Source organism: Choristoneura fumiferana, chromosome 12, assembly GCF_025370935.1.
Source record: "Choristoneura fumiferana chromosome 12, NRCan_CFum_1, whole genome shotgun sequence".
Taxonomy (NCBI): domain Eukaryota; kingdom Metazoa; phylum Arthropoda; class Insecta; order Lepidoptera; family Tortricidae; genus Choristoneura; species Choristoneura fumiferana.
In genome coordinates this window covers 8,560,066-8,579,986 of record NC_133483.1, presented here as the reverse complement: position 1 = coordinate 8,579,986, position 19,921 = coordinate 8,560,066, and the positions used below count along the sequence as shown (strand labels likewise).

At 38.2% G+C, this 19,921-nt stretch overlaps 1 protein-coding gene across 1 annotated transcript; it reads right to left on the bottom strand.

The window, feature by feature from the left end:
- Positions 1-3,698: 3,698 nt before the first annotated feature.
- On the bottom strand, positions 3,699-18,182 carry Srp72 (signal recognition particle 72). Its single transcript, XM_074095182.1, has 13 exons — positions 18,069-18,182; positions 17,324-17,558; positions 16,736-16,880; positions 16,055-16,245; positions 13,975-14,112; positions 12,445-12,577; positions 11,224-11,403; positions 10,483-10,641; positions 9,100-9,315; positions 7,957-8,054; positions 7,671-7,772; positions 4,643-4,747; positions 3,699-3,859 (listed from the first exon to the last, which is right to left on the bottom strand). The coding sequence occupies exons 1-13, from the start codon at positions 18,169-18,171 to the stop codon at positions 3,730-3,732; spliced, it is 1,935 nt and encodes a 644-aa protein (XP_073951283.1). The 5' UTR covers positions 18,172-18,182; the 3' UTR covers positions 3,699-3,729.
- Positions 18,183-19,921: the final 1,739 nt, after the last annotated feature.

The window sequence follows — 19,921 nt, the reverse complement described above, 5'->3', positions numbered from 1 at the left end:
TATTGTTTCATCAGCTGCATCTGTAATGCTTTTTAAAAACTTATCATAACTTTCCTGTACATTTAGTGACAGTTGCTGCTGATTGAAAACGGAATTTAATTTATTCTTAAACTCTTTCCAATTCGCCTTTTTATAGTTTCTTTTCAAAATAGGCACTGTAGATTTTTCGTATCCCACTTTTAACCTAATAATCAAGTGATCACTGCCTAAGTTCTCGTTGGTAACCATCCATGTGCATTTCAATGAAAGGTCAGTTGATACAAATGTGACATCTGGAGAAGATTCTTGCGGCTGTCCATCAACTATTGTAATTCTGGTGTGGGTACCATTGTTAAGGCATACGAAATTATTCTCAAACATTGCTTTATACAGCTTTTCTCCCTTACAATCGGTTTTATATGACCATAACAAATGGTGTGCGTTCATGTCTCCCAATATTATTGTCTCTTTATCAAATATTTCAAATAAACCATCCCAATCGCTTTGGCTAACACTTTGTGAGTTTGGGCAGTAAATGGAAATAATATTTTTAAGACCACTAACATTGTCCACTGTCACAACCAGTATCTCCAGAATAGGGTTAGGAGTAACAAAGGTATAAGGTCTCAACTTAATAGATTTGTGGTAGAGGACACACACACCACCGTAACCATCATCTCTATCCAATCTCAATATATTGTAGTTACTTAACTTAACACAATCATCCTTGGACAACCAGGTTTCACATATAAAACCTAAATGTATTTTATCCTGTATAAGAATGTTTTCCAACTCCTTTAGCTTAGCTTTAATGCTGTGTGCATTCCATTGGATAATGTTTAATGTTTCTATTTTACGTTGAAGAGCCATCCCAGGTGAAATTAAAAAGACTCAGCAGCGCGTCAACATTCATAAATTCCTTAAACAATAATTTCACTTCTTCAACAATGTACTTAACAATCATTTGAATTTTTTCTCCCCAATCCTCCTTAGCCAAAATAATCTCCTTCAATTTGTTTAAAAATCGTCTAAATAATCCTGTATCCTTTTGCTTTTTTGGTTCATCATCATATTCATCGTTTTTGTCTTTCTCATGGTTCCTATGGACAGGAGCGTTATTCTCTCCTTGCTGGGACGAACACTCTTCATTCTCTTTATGTTGTCGTTTTTTAGTATTCTCATTTCCTTTGGGAGTTTTCCTGCTCGCTGATTTGTTTTCATTTACAGTTTTATTCTCTTGATTTTTCTTTAGAGCATCTGCAAACGTTTTGACTTGAGGCTGGGGAGTATTACTTTCTGAACTCTCCTCATTTTCCCAACTTTTTTTGCCAGATGTAGATTCCTCAGATTCAAATGCTTGCCGAATTTTTAAGAGAGCTACTTTATAAGTACATCTTTTCTCAGCCATCAACTCTCTAATTTTTTTCTCCTTATGGAAAGCTGGACACAAACTTTTAACCACGGACATGTGATCACCTTTGCAATTTGTGCATTTAAACACCGTAGTTTCGCAATTTTCATGATCTGCACCACATTTTGGGCATATTTGCTTATTTGATGGGCAGAAGTTTCTGATGTGCCCAAACTTCCAACACTTGCTACACTGTGTAACAGGAAAAATGTATGGCTCGACTTCCATCCTTAGTCCATATGAGAAAACATATGGAGGCAAGTCCGAGCCCGAGAACTGTAAGCGTATTTTTTCACTTCTAACCCACTTCCCATCCTTGTCTCTTCTATTAAGTCTCTTTGCACTGATGATCTCCAAATCACATTGAAATTCATCTTTTATTTTGTCATCGTCTATGTCCAGATCAACATCCTTGACAACACCATATGTATATGCCACTTCACTTGTTTTACGACATGTCCAGCCTGCATTTATAATCTGTGCGCACTTCATTAGCGTGCCAGCTGACTCACAATCCTTAAATCTTATTAGAATTTTATAAGGACTCTTGTATGTCACTTTCAGTACACCAGTAACATTGCTATTTTTCAATATTCTTGCCATCCCTATTTTCTTTGGAAGACCCTCTTTACTACTCACTGAAACCTCCACAAAAGTATTTGAATCATCCTCTTCCGGCAATGCTGAATGTCTTTGTGCAGAGTCTCTCAATGGAGAGTCGCGTTGATTTACCCTCTTTTTCCGTCTGATTACTTCCGTAAAGCCTTCTAAATACGTCTCATCCTCTTCTGGCAAGGATTCTCCTCTCAGCCTTTTCCGACCTGGCACTTGGGGGTCCACATCATTATCATCCCATTCCAGGTCCGATCCCAGAATAACTTGGTTTATTTCTTCCGGTGACATGGAATCCATATTGGGAATTTCATTGGATTTCTCATCCTCTTCCCCAGCCTCCATTATAAACACAACACTTCAATTTTGTGTTAAAATAAAACCCTGACACTTAAATGAGGGTAATTCAGAAGTCACTTAAACTAAAAATGTTATAATAACTATTATAAAAAGCATTCACAACACTAAAATGTTTGTAAACACTGCACAATCCTTTTCACTATATTTAAGTTCACTCTTATTAGGTTTATAGTCCTTAATTTAATTAAAATCTTGAAATTATTAAGGAGTAAATCACTAGACACTTTTCTCTAGAAGAAGCATCTACCCACTCTGTATCTTATTTTGTGGTTGAAAAGACTACAATGGTATTGTATTTAGTCTGGATTGGCTCATTTCAAAATGATTCAACTATCCATACTAATATTATTAATTCGAAAGTGTGTGTGTTTTGTATGTTTGTCCGTCTTTCACGTCGAAACGGAGCAACGGATCGACGTGATTTTTGGCATGGAGATAGTTTATGGGCCAGAGAGTGACATAGGCTACTTTTAATCCCGGAAAAATGTAAAGAACCCGAGGGAACAGCGCGCTATAACCAAATTCCACGCGGGCAAAAGCTAGTATGTACTTAATGTTTCAAAACATAATCCTCCTTTGGGCAATCAGGTTAAAAACAAAACTTGCGAACTATAAATACTCAGGACATGGCAAAATTCAGGAATTGACAATTATCGTTTTATGTAATCTGTGACAGGGTGAGAACCGAGAAATCGCGGGTTTAACAAGGTCATCTGTTCATCTTGTTGGTGGAAGTCCTACGCTGCGCTCTTGCCGATCCACGGTCTCCATTCGATAACTTTTCGGCTCCTACGGCCATCTGTTCTCCGTGCTATGTGGCCTGCTCATTTGCCACTTCAACGAGCTAATTCGCTTCGCTATGTCGGATACCCTCGTTCTTCAACGTATCTCCTCATTTCTGATTCGATCGAGAGAAACCCCGAGCATAGCTCGCTGAGCAACTCTGAGCCTATTGATAAAGCCTATACTATAGTAAGTATGAGCCGTGGTGGCCTAGTGGTTTGACCTATCGCCTCTCAAGCAGAGGGTCGTGGGTTCAAACCCCGGCTCGCACCTCGTGAGTTTTTCGAAATTCATGTGCGGAATTACATTTGAAATTAACCACGAGCTTTGCGGTGAAGGAAAACATCGTGAGGAAACCTGCACTATCCTGCGAAGCAATTCAATGGTGCGTGTAAAGTTCCCAATCCGCACTGGGCCCGCGTGGGAACTATGGCCCAAGCCCTCTTGTTCTGAGAGGAGGCCTGTGCCCAGCAGTGGGACATATATAGGCTGGGATGGATGGATGGTGAGACTATAGTAAAGGGATATGGTTATGCTTATAATAAAAGACGGATTATAAAGTTGCTATATATTTGTAGCACCGTTCACCACTTGCGCCCCTTGCCTTTCTTCTTTTGCTGCTGTTTGCGCTGCCAGGCGCTGTCCTGAGGCTTCTCCACGCGCGGGCTCTTCGCGGTGGCCGCCGAAGCAGATGGCGTTTGCTTGCTCATGTCACTGTAATACGAATCAACGATCAGTACACCTGATATCTTTTAAACGATAAAACCGCCTATTGTCTAAATACTTAGTTTTATTTGTTAATTGACTGTATTGATTGAAATTATCCGACAAAGAACGAAAGCCACCGACGTTGCTCAAAGAGTTAGTTCGCTGAAGTGGCGTTGGGCTGGCCACGTCTGTTGCAGGACTGATGAACGGTGGAGCAGACGAGTCCTCGAATGGAAAACGTAGTGTAGAGCGTCGTGAGGCACGGTGGACGGACGACCTTAAGAGAGAGTCTGGCGGCGGGTGGATGCGAGGGGCTGAAGAGTCTTCAGTGAAGTGAAGTGAAGTGAAGACATAGTGTTGTGGCAATGGCCATGGAAGAGGCCTATGTCCAGCAGTGGACTGCTGTAGGCTGATGATGATATTATTATATGGACTTTTATTAGGTATGCTGCTAATTATAGAGGTTTAATTTTGAACTAAGTTTTCTAGGAAAAAAAAAACCTGATTCTTGATTCTTTACGATGTTTTCCACATTTCAAGTCTCTAGTGCCGATCCTTTCGCCTGTGCGTTGTTTGTCAGGTAGTCGGGCAAATATAAAACACACGCTTGGGCAAAAAAGTGCAATGTCAGTCAGCTCTAACCCGGCTGTGCCATATTTTGTCGTTGTAGAGAAGAATTTTCATCATCATCAGCATAATATCAACATGGGATATCCACTTTTGGAAATAGGCCTCCTCATAGGCCTCAATACTAGAAGATTAGAGGTAAGAAATATATTCGGGACTTACTATTGGTCGGTGGCATTAGTAGACATGCCCTGGCTACCCTTGATGACGTCACGCCGCACACCGCGCCGCTTGCGGTACGCCGTACGCTCGTACTTCGGTAGCCATCTGCAAAGCAAATAATGTACAGTACAACCGGAATGTTAATGTCGCTCGGGAGGGTGGCACAATTTACCGGCCCGGATAATACCGACGTGGACATACATTATCCGGGCCGGTAAATTGTTGGGTCTGGGTGCTCGGGACTCGTCGGTTTTCTTCGTTTTCCTGAAGATTCAAATGAGTAATAAAAAGTCGATCTTTTGTGTCGAGTTCCAAATGATATTAGAAAACTAGATTAAGGGGCTGTTTCACCATCCATTGATTAGTGTTAACTGGCGGTTAAATGTGATGCCGTCTCCGTCTATTCGAACAAAACAAATAGAGACGGCATCACATTTAACCGTCAGTTAACACTAATCAATGGATGGTGAAACAGCCCCTAAGTGTAAAATGTATTTCCTGCTTAATTTGGTAAGCTGACATACGTTCATCTACTTTAAGGCTGCGTTTTCACCAGAGATATGCGAAGAATGAGTTTGTCATGAACCAATAGAAATGATTAATTTAATTTCCATGCTCAGCGCAGCTTTAGTGGAAACAGCTCAGTGGAGCGAAGTTTTAGTATATACAAAACAATGCAAATATGAGTGCGAGGTATGTGTTGCAAAGTAGTTACTATAAGCGGTCAGTGGCGCGTGCACTCCGCTATCGCACCCCGCTCGCTTATTAGAAATTATATCAGATATTTGTAACCATAGATTTATTTTATGTAAAACAATTTATAAAATGAAATACTTAATTGGCCCTCTAATATTGCTGTGTCCTAACAGGGCGGCACATGTATACCTGTCTATTTATAATTCCATCTATGTTTGTAATGTGATATGCAATAAATGAATGAAATGAACATATCACCAAAATGTAAGCACTAGGTGCAAGTATTTTGAATAAAAAACAATTTTTAATTCTCATCCTCTTTGGCTGTCGCCCTCTCGGAGGCTGAATAGCGCTTCAGACTCTTGCCATGCGCAGCAGCAGAAAAAATTTTGCTGTCAGGTCAGTTTGGTTTATTCGCGGGAAATTTTTTCGACTTCGTATGTTGTGTAATTAAATAATAAGAAGCTCGACTAGTGTGAATAAATATTAAACTGTATTATAAACCTTGTAAATAGTGTTAAATACTTAGTATGATTTTTTTAGTGTAAAAAACAAAAGGTAAACATTTAGTGATTATACGGTGTGGATTTGGCGAGCGCTTTATCAAAGTTGCTGGCTTCATTGAGGTTTGTGGTTCATAAATGGCTTTATCAATTTTGCACAAAAACGAATAAACCACACAATCAGACAGTCACTATATTATATTATCGAAGCTTTTATAAAACATTAAAGTCGCAAACTTAAAAGGTAAATATTCAACCGAAATAGCTAGTCGTTGCTAGGCGACTCGGCCGCCTATTAGCAACGGCTATAAGTCTAGCAACCAAAAAACGCTAAAAAAAACACGTTTCTTGTATGACGACCCCCCTTTAATAATTTGTAACTTTATTTTATTTTTAGTATTTGTTGTTATAGCGGCCACAGTAATACATAAATTGTGAAAATTTCAAGTATCTAACTTTTACGGCTTAAGAGATAGAGCCCTGTGACAGACAGACAGCGGAGTCTCAGTAATAGGGTTCCGTTGGTACCCTTTGGGTACGGAACCCTAAAAAATGACAAAGTTTTCTTTACCGCCAAATTACGACAGTCCGGTCAGTTACGGGTTGTTCCATAGTCCAGAATAAAAAAACATTAAAAAAATTCATGTCTTTGACTCAATCGTTTTGACAGGTGACACTCTTTACCGGCTCGGATAATACCGACATGGAAATACCGACCCTGTTTTTCATATGTCTATTTCGTCGAAGCCGGGGCGCGTCGACGTAAATGCAATAAATAAAACATTAAAAATATAATTATGTAGCAATTAGAGATGAAACGGATAGTGGTTTGGTCGGATAGCCGGATATCCTGCCGCCGGATATTCGGCCTACTTTTACGTACAATTAAATTAAGCTAATTCAAACATGCGCATGACACTCCGTGCAGGTTGACCTTGTAGAGTATAATTAATTAACTTAGGTGCTGTTTCACCACACATTGATTAATTTTACCTGACGGATAAATATGATGACGCTTCTGTTTTGTTTTGTTTGAATAGACGCGAGACGGTATCATATTTATCCGTCAGTTAAAATTAATCAATGGGTGGTGAAACAACCCTTAGAATAATAAACTGATGTCAATAATTGAAAATACCAGTTTTTAATCATAACTATAAGTTTTTTACCATCCGGTACCTATCCGGCCGGACAGTACGCAACTATCCGGTATTCGGCCGAATAGTAAAATAGTGGCCGGAGAGGCCGGATACCGGATACTGGCCGGATATCCGTTGCATCTCTAATAGCAATTAGCAGGTGGTATTTGGCAGGTGGTAGGACCTTGTGCAAGGTCCGCCCGGATTGCTACCACCATCTTGCTCGCTAATCCTGCCGTGAAGCAGCAGTGCTTGCACTGTTGTGTTTCGGCGCGGAGAGTAAGACAGCCGGTGAAATTACTGGCACGTGAGGTATCCCATCTTAGGCCTCTAGGTTGGCAACGCGTCTGCAATACCCCTGGTGTTGCAGATGTTTATGGGCGGTGGTGATCTCTTACCATCAGGAGACCCATTTGCTCGTTTGCCATCCAGTCAAATAAAAAAAAAAAAAGCAATGCATGAAAAATAAAAGGTAACTACCTAGTAAGTGAACAATTGTTTCCAGTGTTGCTATTTAAGTTCCTCTCAATCGAAGTGAAAGCAGAGTGTAAAACTCGAGCATTAAATAAACCCTTTTCCCCCTCGACATGTCTATCCACCCTCACCGTACCGGCTTGGGTGGCTATATGAACGTCTCGGGTAAAATGGCTCGTTTTATGCTCTTGTTGTACAATCTACTATCTTTGTTACCTTTCTGGGTCAGGTGCACGGGAAAGGTCTGCATTGGGCGGCAGCTTGGTCTTGCGTTTGCGGCGCTGTTTTCTCTTCGCGCCGAGCTCCGAGCCGGGAGTGCTGTTTTAAAAAAAGTAAATTTGTAGACAATGGATTATTCTTGCCAGGAAGCGCTTTCGGGCCACTAATGACACCCTAGCGTCTTAAAAAAGTAAAATCAAAAGATAAGTATTGGTCCTTGCTTTTATTTACATTTTATTTTATGGGTTAGGTAAGTCTATTTATATTGTACTATTTTTTTTACCCAGGGGATTGTTCCTGCTTGCTTTGTACAGTTTTCTTCACGACCTTGGCACCCATCATCCATTTGGACGATTCAAGTGCCTCGATGTCGATTTTGCCCTGTAACAATAAAAATTATACGAAGCATCTTAATTTTTTGCTATTTTTGCATGACTCTAAAAAAGGAGTGTACATATTGTTCCTTATTTAGAAATAGAACCCTCTCAAGATTCTCTCTGTGGTTTATCTCTATGTGACTATGTGTGCTTTCGCTGTTACCTCTCCACCAGATTATTACTTCTACCAAATGAAGGGAGCCGACCAATGCAGTAGTAATCGCGCGGCTTACAAATGCCTTGTTCGGCCTTTTGAAACCAGTGGTGGGTAAACATTCTTCATGGAGGACCAAAAAGTTAGATATTTTAGGGGAGGGCCAAAACTACACCAAAAATGGATTTTTCACTTCTCATGCTCGTAAAGTTCGTATTTATGCTGGTGATAACGATATAAAATCGTCTAAGACCGAGGCAATCAGGTGTCAACAGCCACAAACAAAAAAGTTTCTACATCTATTTTTTTAATAATTTTTAATTTATATAAAACTAAAAATTAATCAAATCGATCATAATGAACCAAAGAATTAAACATTTATAATTATATAGTATAACATGAAAAATAAAAGGTAGGTACATAGTAAGAAAGTGAACAATAAAATTGTTCCCACTGTTGCTATTTCATTTCCTCGCAATCGAAGTGAAAAGCAGAGTGTAAAACACGAGCATTAAACCCATTTTCCCCTCGACGAGTCTATCCACCCTCGCCGTGCCGGCTCGGGTATGAACGTCTTGGGTAAAACGGCCCGTTTTATGCCCTTGTTGTACAATCTACTATTGTTTTAATCAAATCACCGCGCTTCTCTACATGCCCCGCGACTCGCAACACATGAACTATACGGCTAGTCTAGCTGGCTCTTTTGCCTATGTATCTATTATTCTGTTTTATGCTGCGGGACGATCAAAATAATAATAATCACGGGCCATATACCATTCATTTCGAAGGAACGACGGCGAGCCGGATCCCTTCGCAGGCCGGAGCTGGGCCGCCACTGTCTTGCCTATCACTGCACTACACCGTCTGGCTCACACACTATATTATCTGTACTGACCTCGACGTGCGCCGGCGGCGGCAAGCTCTCGGCCAGCTGTCGGGCCCTGGCCGGGTCGGCGGCCGCCAGAGCTTTGACGAGCCTCGCGAGGCTGCGCTTGTCCTGGGGCGCGGCGCGGGCGACGGCCTCGTGGGCGGCGGCGGCGGCGGCCGCGTCCCCGGCGCGCGCGTGGACGCCTGCCGCGGCTTGCCACACGGCTCGGAGAGATGCGAAGCGCTGTTAACAATAACACTTTATATTAACAAGGCACTACCCGTGATCTCCGGCTACCGCAGATCTGCGTCTGATTTTATAGTTTTTCAATCGACTTTTTATCTGAAAACGATCGTTTAGCCACTTCAAAAAATTATTTGGTCAATTCGATTGTTTTTTTTTCTTTAATTTGAAATTTCTTATTACCAAACCTTTTTATCAAAAACTTTTTGGTAGAGTGTTTTTTTAAAGTGAGAAAGCACACAAAAACGCCAGTTACCCTACAGTTACCTAATAGTGATAGCTTCTGCCCCTATATTTTACCGCAATATTTGTAGTTAGGGAACAATAGAACTTGTGTCTCAACTACCACAAATTTCACCTCTTTTTTAGGGTTCCGGAGCCAAAATGGAAAAAACGAAACCCTTATAGTTTCGCCATGGCTGTCTGTCCGTCCGTCCGCGGCTTTGCTCAGGGACTATAAATGCTAGAAAGCTGTAACTTTGCACGGATATATATGTAAACTATGCCGACAAAATGGTACATAATAAAAAAAAAACTTTAGGTTTATAGACGTAAAGTGGAGGTTAATTTTTTTTTCTGATCCAACCTTATAGTGGGGTATCGTTTGATAGGTCTTTTAAAACCATTAGGGGTTTTCTAAGACGATTTTTTGATTCATTGATATTTTTGCGAAATATTCAATTTTAAAATCTAAACCGGTGGGTGGAAAAAAATTAAAAATTCAGGATGGTAGTAAGTATATCAAACTTTCAAGGAAAACTATAACGGCTAATTTTGCTTGAGAATTATCAGTAGTTTTACTCTTCAATAGCAGCCTAACTAAGGTATAAAATATACCTAAATTTGGAAGATTCCGTATAAAATACGAAAAATATTACTTAATTTTTTCGTAATGGCTACGGAATCCTATTTTGGGCGTGTCCGACACGCTCTTGGCCGGTTTTTAAGTCTCTTGCCTGTTAGCCTCTGATGGCATTCACAGCTTGGTGGAGAGAGGGTGAGCTGCCAGACAGACCGCTCAGAAAGGGTTTTTTTTTGTTATTTTTATTTTTTTATTCGACAGTTTTAAGTTTTAACGTAGCATACCAAATGGTGCCCCAATTGAGCGGATTTCAGATTTTGGACACCAAGGAAGATTTACGCAAGCAATCAGATTTCACAACTGACCTCGTCATCCTTGTAATGTTTGTAAACGTCCTTGAAGAGCTGCGAAGCCTTTTCCAGTTCGTTGTCAGCACAGAGCAGCGTCGCTAGCGCCCCCACGACGCCCGGACGGTATTTGAATTCGCTTTCTTCCAACAGTTTCACAGCTGCTTTGCGATCGCCCTGAGGAGAAAACAATTATTAGGTTTACGTACCCAAAGGCTACACTTGAGCACGCCGTCTCTTTGTCAAGCGATATTTTAAATAGGGATGGCAAGCTAAAATCGCGCGGCTAACCGCATAGTGCGTACGTAACCGAAGGGTGTTAAAGCTCTTTTGAAACGTAATTAAAATATTTCACAACTCTCTAGTCTTTTCGCCGATCGTTGATAAAAAAATATAAAATTCAGGGGTTCACATTACAAAGAATATTAACTGTATAAAACAGAATAACTCGCGAACATCCAAACGACAGGCACGCGACGTTAATTCTAGAATAAAATGGCACTATGGCCACCGCGTCCGCTCGCTCGCTCGGGCCAGGCTCTTGACAATAACTGAAAGCCTGGTGCTATGAAACTCAGTTCGCGCGGTGACAAGCGACGCCCGTTATACAATTTGTGATATTTATCTATACATTTGCGATATTGTTACACTGTTTTTACCGGCGAGAACCTGTAATTAGATTGCTGTAAATACTGCTATTTTTAAAATTTTACGTATACCTAAGCTGTTTTGGTTTTCCAGAATAACTGAATAACTCACGTTAGCCAGCAGCACTTGTGCAGCCGCGAGCGTGAGCGTGCCGCCTTGCGCCAGCAACAGGTTGACAGCGGCGGACTGCTTGCCGTCCTTTACCAGCGAGCTAGCTTCCACGAGCGTCGCGCGATATTGCTGGTTCAACGACTTGGTCAGTTTCACGCAGCATTGCTTGCAGAAGTCCGGCTGGAATTAAGATAGAAGATACAGATATGGTGCGTAATGTAAATCGTCGGTACTTTGAAAAAATCTCGTATCTAAAATCAATATGTCCACAAAATTGAACCTTGATACAATGTTCATAAAGTTCACTCAGAAAAAATATCTATTTTGAGGTACGAGTTTGTTTTAAAGTAGTGACGATATCCTTCGGAAAAAGTCGGATCTCAATCGGAATACAACGGCACCCGAAGTGTCAATCAATTACTGTATTAAATGAGTGACGTTTTCACATCCATATGGAACTTTATTATTTAGTGTCAAATGTCAAAACGGCTGTACGATGGGAATTGAAGCTACTTTAAGTGAGAGAGCGTGATAAATGCCATTGAAAACCAATATACATTAATGTAATGTAGGTAGGTAGGTACGTTGTAATGTGGTACGTTGCGTTGCGTGCGAGTTAACTCGTTGAATAGATAGTATAAAGAAAATTTACTAATATTATATTACCTATAACTGTTAAGAGCGTTTATACCTGCTAGCAACGTTGCATTTTAACATTTACGTTTTTAAGAAAATAAAAGTCTATCACGAATAATTATTGGAGTAGACACATTAACTTATATATTAAAAAGAGTTCTATCAGACCCCATTTCATTAAATTTTTATGGAGTAATCGAGAAAAACTACCAAAAATGCAACGTTGCCAGCTCAGCAGGTATAAACGCTCTTAAAGTTTTCGATTGCGCATTGGTTATTCTTTCACGCTAAAACTTGGATGGACTTGGATGAAATTTGGGTTTTAGATATCAGAAACTCAGGAATAACACATAATAGTGCTACTTATTTATTTCCGATGTTCCCACGCCATAGGGGATAAAAGCGAGACGCCATTGGAGGCGAGTTGCGCTAAACCAATCCTCATTATGCTCAAGGAAAGCTTATATTAAAGATGACCCTCGTGCTCGTCTATTTGCCTCTTATAATAAAAAAAAGTCCACCAGCGGACGTCTTCCGGCGGATATGATAATTATGAAGGAAAAAAATATGTCTACAAAGTCATACCTGATTAGAGTAAATGGCAAGTATAGCCTGGTTGTAGGTGATGGAGGTGCGTTGCCGCGAATTAAGTTTGTGTTCCAATCCGTCAGCCGTCGCCGCCTTCATACGTTTGCGGGAGTCAAATACGTTCGTGTCTCTGGACAACAAAGTCGTATATCGTCACTACTTTTTAAAAAGCTCGTACACTACGATTATTTGCACTTTGACACTTGGTTTAAATATCGGTCTCGGTTTAAATCTTAAGGGTAAATTACAAACAAATTACTATCAAGCTTTTTACCTTGTCTAATATACAAAGCCCGATTAGACGTTGTCTCTACTTCATGACCAATCAAATCTTGATTTCAGTCATCGTAGAATTGCCGAGTATCAAAGTGGAGATAATCGTACTGTATCTCGAAATCAATGATTTTTCTTAATGAACTTTGTACATATTATTTCAAGGGTCAATGTTGTTGACGTATTGATTTGAGGTAACGCGGACGAAATCGCGGGCAAAAGCTAGTAGGTACGAGATTTTTCAAAGTAGTGACGATATAATTTATTGAATCAGGCATTACTATGCGGAGGTCCATATCAATGAACTAAAAGAATTTCTTTGCTCATATATATTTTTATTTTTCTTTTCTTTGTTCAAACCCCGGCTCGCACCTCTGAGTTTTTCGGAATTCATGTGCGAAATTACATTTGAAATTTACCACGAGCTTTACGGTGAAGGAAAACATCGTGAGGAAACCTGCACAAACCTGCGAAGCAATTCAATGGTGTGTGTGAAGTTCCCAATCCGCACTGGGCCCACGTGGGAACTACGGCCCAAGCCCACTCATGCTGAGAGGAGGCATGCAGGGACGTATATAGGCTGGGATTATTATTATATATATTAGTTGTTTTTAGATTTAAATACTCTTAGTTTAATCCGGTTTATTCAGGATGGAGAATATTGATGGGCCCTGGAGGGAAACTGCCCTAAATCCTCTAGTTAGCTCATTTTAGGCCAAAGAAACATTATTTTATTTTAAAAAAGACAAATTCTGCATTCAAAGATTTTCTTCTGCTTTATGTATGTTTTACTATGTATTTTTGTTTGTATTTATTTTTTTCTAACCTTTGTATGTGCCATTGCTGTTATAAATAAATTATTTTCTTTCTTTCTTTGTTTTTCGTTTTAAATTGATGATAAATAAAAATTTAGTTTGATTGCACGTTTCTATGTTTATTTCAAAGACCAAATGATTAATACAGAATTTTTATCCTGAACTCCTGAACAATAACCCTTCGATTAGTATAATAAGTGTATTTTTTGAATTTTTAGCTGGTTCATTTCCCGAGTGAGACAGACGAATTTTAGAAAATCTTAGAATGCAGTATGTTTATTTAAAAAAAAATACCTTTAAGTAAAATAAGCTAACTTAAGGAACAGTTTCCCTACAGGGCCCATTATTTTTTCTCCACCGTATAGTTGTTATATTCTGAAAGTTATAATCCGAAATAATCTGGTAAATGAGTTTGATTTCCTTTATAAGTTGCGCTGACCTGTTGATGACGACAAGATTGTTGCTAGCGATGGCGACCAGTGCTTGGTCGCTGGGTTTGTCCTTTAGAACATTCTGGTAGATTGTGGCGGCTTCTTTCTCGCGCCCCATCTGCTGAAGGCAGTATGCCTGTTGCACCCTGAAAAAAAAATATAATGTATGGTCGACCAAGAAAGTGCTTTATAAGTCAAAGTCAAAGTCAAAATATCTTTATTCAATTTAGACTATAACAAGCACTTATGAATGTCAAAAAAAATCCACCACCGGTTCGGAAAAACCTCTGCCGAGAAGAATCAGGCAAGAAACTCAACGAGGTATATATATTTTTAAACAGATTTACAATATTATTAAATGATATGTATACATCACAAGTATTTAACACAAATTTATTTTTAACAATTTTACCAATTTTAACTTCTGATTGCTGATTGTAATATGGTCTTGTGAGTGAAAATAGGCTTTGACGTTTAGCGCTACAAATGAAATGACATTAAACCTGTGGTAAACCAATTTCTTGGTCAACTATAAATGAGTGGCTCTTGTTCAAATTCCTGTAGGGTCTGACACACTTTTAATAATGAATACTAATGTTCCTAGAAGAATTAATTATTTATCTACATATGCATAGCCATTTGTATAGTATGGTCAGCATCAAAAGTAGCTGGTTACTTTTTACTCTGTCACATTAACACATTTGTCAATCTTGTATGGCGCCAAGTACGTGGCTATAAAACGACAAAGTACAAAAGTAACCAGCTACTTTTGATGCTGACTGTACTACAGTCTGTTCAATATAGGAATGGACAGAAGGAAAATAGGCTCTTTATAATGCACGCTTTAGGAAGTCATTTCATAAATTGCATTTCTTTTAGTATAGGGTCTTAACTAAATTATAATTAAAATATTGAAGACGTTAGTTTCAATTATACATTAACAACTGTTGCCCGCGACTCCGTTCACGTAGAATTCGCTTATTGCTATCCCGCGGGAACTATGCAATTTTCCGGGATAAAAAGTATTCTATGCCCTTCCCCGAGAGTTGTACTATCTGTATACCAAATTTCACTCAAATCGGTTCAGCGGTTAAGACGTGAAGAGGTAGGTAAAAAACAATCATACAGACTTACAAACTTTCACAATTATAATTAATATAAGTGAGATTAACTTTGCTATTTTTCATATCATAATTTAAAAACAATAAAAAAACTTTTTCTGTTTTGTTAAAAACAGAAACGTCTTCCTATAAAATACCTAAAGAGGCAGAGGTAAAGAACATTCTGCAAGAAAATTATTGTTAACTCAGGAAATATTCTGTACATTATTTTTAGTTTTTAATCACCAGTTTGGATCAAAATATGATTGATGACTTTTAGTCATATGCGAATAGTTAACTTTTCACAACTAAACCACTGCACTAAATTGGATGAAATTTGGAATGGAAAAAAGCTTGAACTTCATAGCAGAAACTATGAGTAGAATATTTTTAAACAGGGAATGAGAGTGGATGAGTCCACCAAACAAACTTATTAAATTATGTATAAATATAAATAGAATCAATATTATGTAGCAAATTACGTATTAATATTGTGTTATTTTGTAAGTAGGTAAGTACCTACATAATGTATTAATCTACTTACAAAGTAAAGAAAATAATGACTTTATGTCTTATTATTATTACTTACTTCTTTTATTCATCATCATCATTATTACGACTACACAAAAAAGTTTAAGAACCCCTTCTTCTGTGACCTTCTAGAGTCCTATGTTATCCTGAATGGACTATAGCTTTCCTTAGTTAGGAACTAGATCAATGGGGGCTAATTGTCAGGCAAAATATCGCTAGACGGCGTTAATATCGTGAGGTTTTTTTGAAGTTACAGTCTTGCTTGCTCAAATAAATAATTGACTCAAATAAAATAAATAAGTAAATGAGACAATTGCAAGCAAGACCGCAACGTCCAAAAAGGCTCACGATACTATCGCCATCTAGCGATATATTTCGCCTGTCAAGTAGCCCTCATTGGTGTAAATTGTCTCACAAATCAAAAATGGCAACAATTTTTACAAATTCTTATATCCACCTTATAATACCAGCCTCTTCTTTAGCCTCTTCCTCAGTGCCTCCATCTTCGATGACACTCTCAAAAGAGGCTTGCTCCGCTCGCTTCAGTGTTGGGAGTGCCTCACTGTATTTGCCACGCATAGCTAGGGAGCTTCCAGAATTGTAGGCCAATTCATATGTGTTCTCGTCAAATTGAGGCAGGTCTGCAGTCTGAAGAGTTTATGTTTGGTTAGGATTCAAATAACAAATAAGTTTCATGGAAAAGACCTATCAATCATTGTTGGACATAGGCTTCCTCCAGAGGCCTCCAGTTGCTTCGGTTGAAAGTGGCTAGACCCACCATAAACCTGCAGCTTGTTTTCATACAATCCAGGGAACCCTTATCACAGTCTATCTGGAAAGCTATTCTATGGGCTTACATACATTTTGAAATATTTTACTTTAATTAAGTGTAATTAAAAAAAATTAAGAAGAGTACATTATAAAGTTCATTTAATTGTAATAAAGGTGATAAATTGATAAATCATATCATGTTATAGGTTTCTACAATTTTCATTCATAATTACTATCACTCCAGGGAAAGATTGCATGATTAACCTTTCATTATGCTTTGGCCCGGATCAGTCCAATTTAAGCTATTTTTTTCAGAAATAACTGTATAAATAATATGTAGGTAGGTAGTGTCATGTTTAATACTTACTGGGTTAAGTGCACCCAAGTTAGCCACTACAGCGGCCATGTTGGTTTTCCTCTCATCTTCATACTCGTCAGTGGTGTTCTTGACAATATCACGGTACAGATTGTAGCAGTCCTGGTACTGTTCCAGACGGTACAAGATTTGAGCCCTAGTGGACATTCACAGTTATTAAACATAACGAAGATAAGCTTTGGAACCTAAACAATGTCAAAGCTATTGCAAGGACCTAACTGAACCTTCTGATGGATAAATCTGTTGTTTATATCAAAAAGGTATCAGTATTGTATCAGAAGATCTGGACATTCATTCAGGAAAAGCACATATTTTGAGCTTATAATTTTAATTTTATTCTGATATATTAAATTTTGTTATGTGCTGTAGATTTACTTTTAACTCAATTATTCGTGGGGTTAGTTGGTCATTGGGAGTATTTCAGATTTTTTTCTGTTAATTTTGCTCATATAAACTTAACACTTGCCATTAATGCTTCATTTAAATTGTATGTAACTCTTGTAATTTGTCCCATAAGGCCTTATTTAATAGAACAGAAAAAAGGAATATATTTCCAAGGATTAGTTAACAATAACAAACCTTAATTCCTTCAAAGCCAATGTCATCTCTGGAGCATTATCAACAGTCTGCAGAGCTTCAGTAGGGCAATTAAGTCTGTACTGAGCATATGCCTTCTCGAAATGCAGGTTGGCAGCCAGTGCTGCATTTTTAGGGTTTGTGAGGACAGCTAAAGCCTCCTTGAAGTTATGTAGTTGAATGCAGCATATCACTTTGCAGTGAAATGCTTTTTGCTCATTAGGAGCAATTTGGAGAACTGAAATTGTAAGTTTATTTAATAGCAACATTAATTAGTCAATCATCAAGCCACTAAAGGGGAAATGAATTAAAAGTAAGACTACCTTTAATCTAAATTGTAGAAATCTTATTGGAATTAATACAAAATACAACCTTTTGTGGCAGGTGCTTATGTTCTTAGAGATAAATTAGACAAAGTATAATATGTATGAATTATTTAGCATAAATTTATACTGCATAGTGCTAACAAGATAGGGTAGAATTTGAAATTATGATTTGTGTATCTAAATATTTAGTGTAGACTAGTTTGTATAGGTAATTAATGTAATAAAATGAAATTCAGTTTTGCTTGATTATATGTAGATATACTTAATATTTAGTTAATAAACTAGCCAAAAATTACTATTATCTGCGAATTGAACTAGCGACATCGCGACATTGCCAAAATTTACAGCCGATTTTCTGTGTTGAAAAAAACCTGGATTGATAAGTATGACTATTTAAAAAGTGAATGAATTCAACGACTTACTTTTCCCAGCTGCTTTTAGAGCTCTATCATAGTCACTGCCCTGGCAGAATTTATTTAATTCAATGTAAGATTGAACAAGGTTAACTTCCTTGTTGCCCGACATTTTTGACAATGACAATTGACCACTTGGCAGACAAACGTCAAAAGGTTTTTTTTTCTGGCTTTGGGAGCTGGGCCCTTCAGCCAAAGCGCCAAAACGCATCTGTGACCAAGGCGCCAAGCTAATAAACCAATATGGACCCGAAAAATCATGAAAAGCCTTTGTAGTTGACTTTAGCAAACTTTATTACGTTGCATTCTTACGATGTGTTACATTGTTGTAGTAGAGGCCTGTGTGTGTGAATGCTCGGAAATAATTAAGTGAACAGGTAAATTTGGCTTCTCCTTTTCTTCTCCCTTGCTACGGCTAGGGTATATTTTAAACAATTACAGTTAGGATACTTGCCATAATAGAAATAAAAAAGTTGCTTTAAGTACATAAAGGTTAAAGTTTAAATTTTTGTGGGTTCTTTTTTTACAAAATAAAGTGCCCTATTTACAATGACAAATTTAATATTTATTTGGTTCGTTAGTCTGACATCTGGCAGCATGGTGTACGGTTATGTTACTCTGAGGATGAACTTCGGTCGGGTTCGAAACGTGTAGTGGTAGATTTTACAGTTAAGTTTGCGGTTACAAACTCACGTGTACAGTTTGAGAATCGACCACACCAGAGTAGGTATAGTTTACGTATGTACAGTCAGCAACAAAAATATAGCCTATACATACGTTTGAAGTGCCAAAAATATGTATACCGGATATTATTGCCTGAATATTAAGGTTGTGTATACATATTTTTTGCACTTTGGCTGTATTCATAATCTGTGTTGCTGACTGTTGAAAATCCCTCGTCGTTGTCATTTCATAGTTGAATATTGCAAAAGGGTAAATATTCTGCGTTTTTGTGCCGTTTTTGTGCCGTTTCGGCAATTGCTATTAAAAGAAGTAATGCTCGTGGTTATTTTTTTGTCAAAATTAAATACATTTACCGATCCAAAATCTTGCGTGATCAAAATTTTTGCAACTTCTTCAGTTGTGCTAATAAACGCGGGATGGTAATGACGTTTTTAACCGACCTGACCGGGTTAAAAACACATTTTGGACGACCGGATAGCCCAGTGGTTAGACGGCCACTGCAATGTTGCCGAAACATCGAGGTAAATATTACTCGTGTGTGTTAGCGTCTTTGAGTATTTATTATTCTAGATAAATACTCAAATGTTAGCATGATAAGTCCCGTTGGTGGTATTTTTATAAACTTGTTTGTTTGTTTAGTTATTCCGATGATTTCCTTGACAAAATTATAGGATGTCAACACGACATTAGTAGCACAAGGGTTCAACCCTGGTACATGAACATGATTCAGTTGTCATTCGACTGTGCCTGTGCAAGTAAAACTTCACTTGGGCTAAAACTCGAAAACAAACGTTTTCCTAGAGATAAGATCTAGCCAGATCGATTGTTTGTCCCGAAAACCCCCACATAGCAAATTTAATTGAAAGCTTCAGTGCCGTTTCCGAAATCCTCGAAATAAATAAATATTCAAGAATTGCTCGTTTCAAGTTATTAAATACCTAAGTACATTTTGCCCAATCCAGATCTCATGTCTTTCCAGCATATATATTATATTCTACTTATTACCTATACTCCGTTGAATTTAAGGTTTGAATTAACGGTCAAGTAACATTTATTTTTCGGTATTTCGAACACAAATGAACTAAAAATACGTAGGTGTACATTTATTAGCGGTATTTATTATGTTTTTATTAATTTTATTATAGAAGTTAACACAATTTTAAATAGTTTCGTTGTTT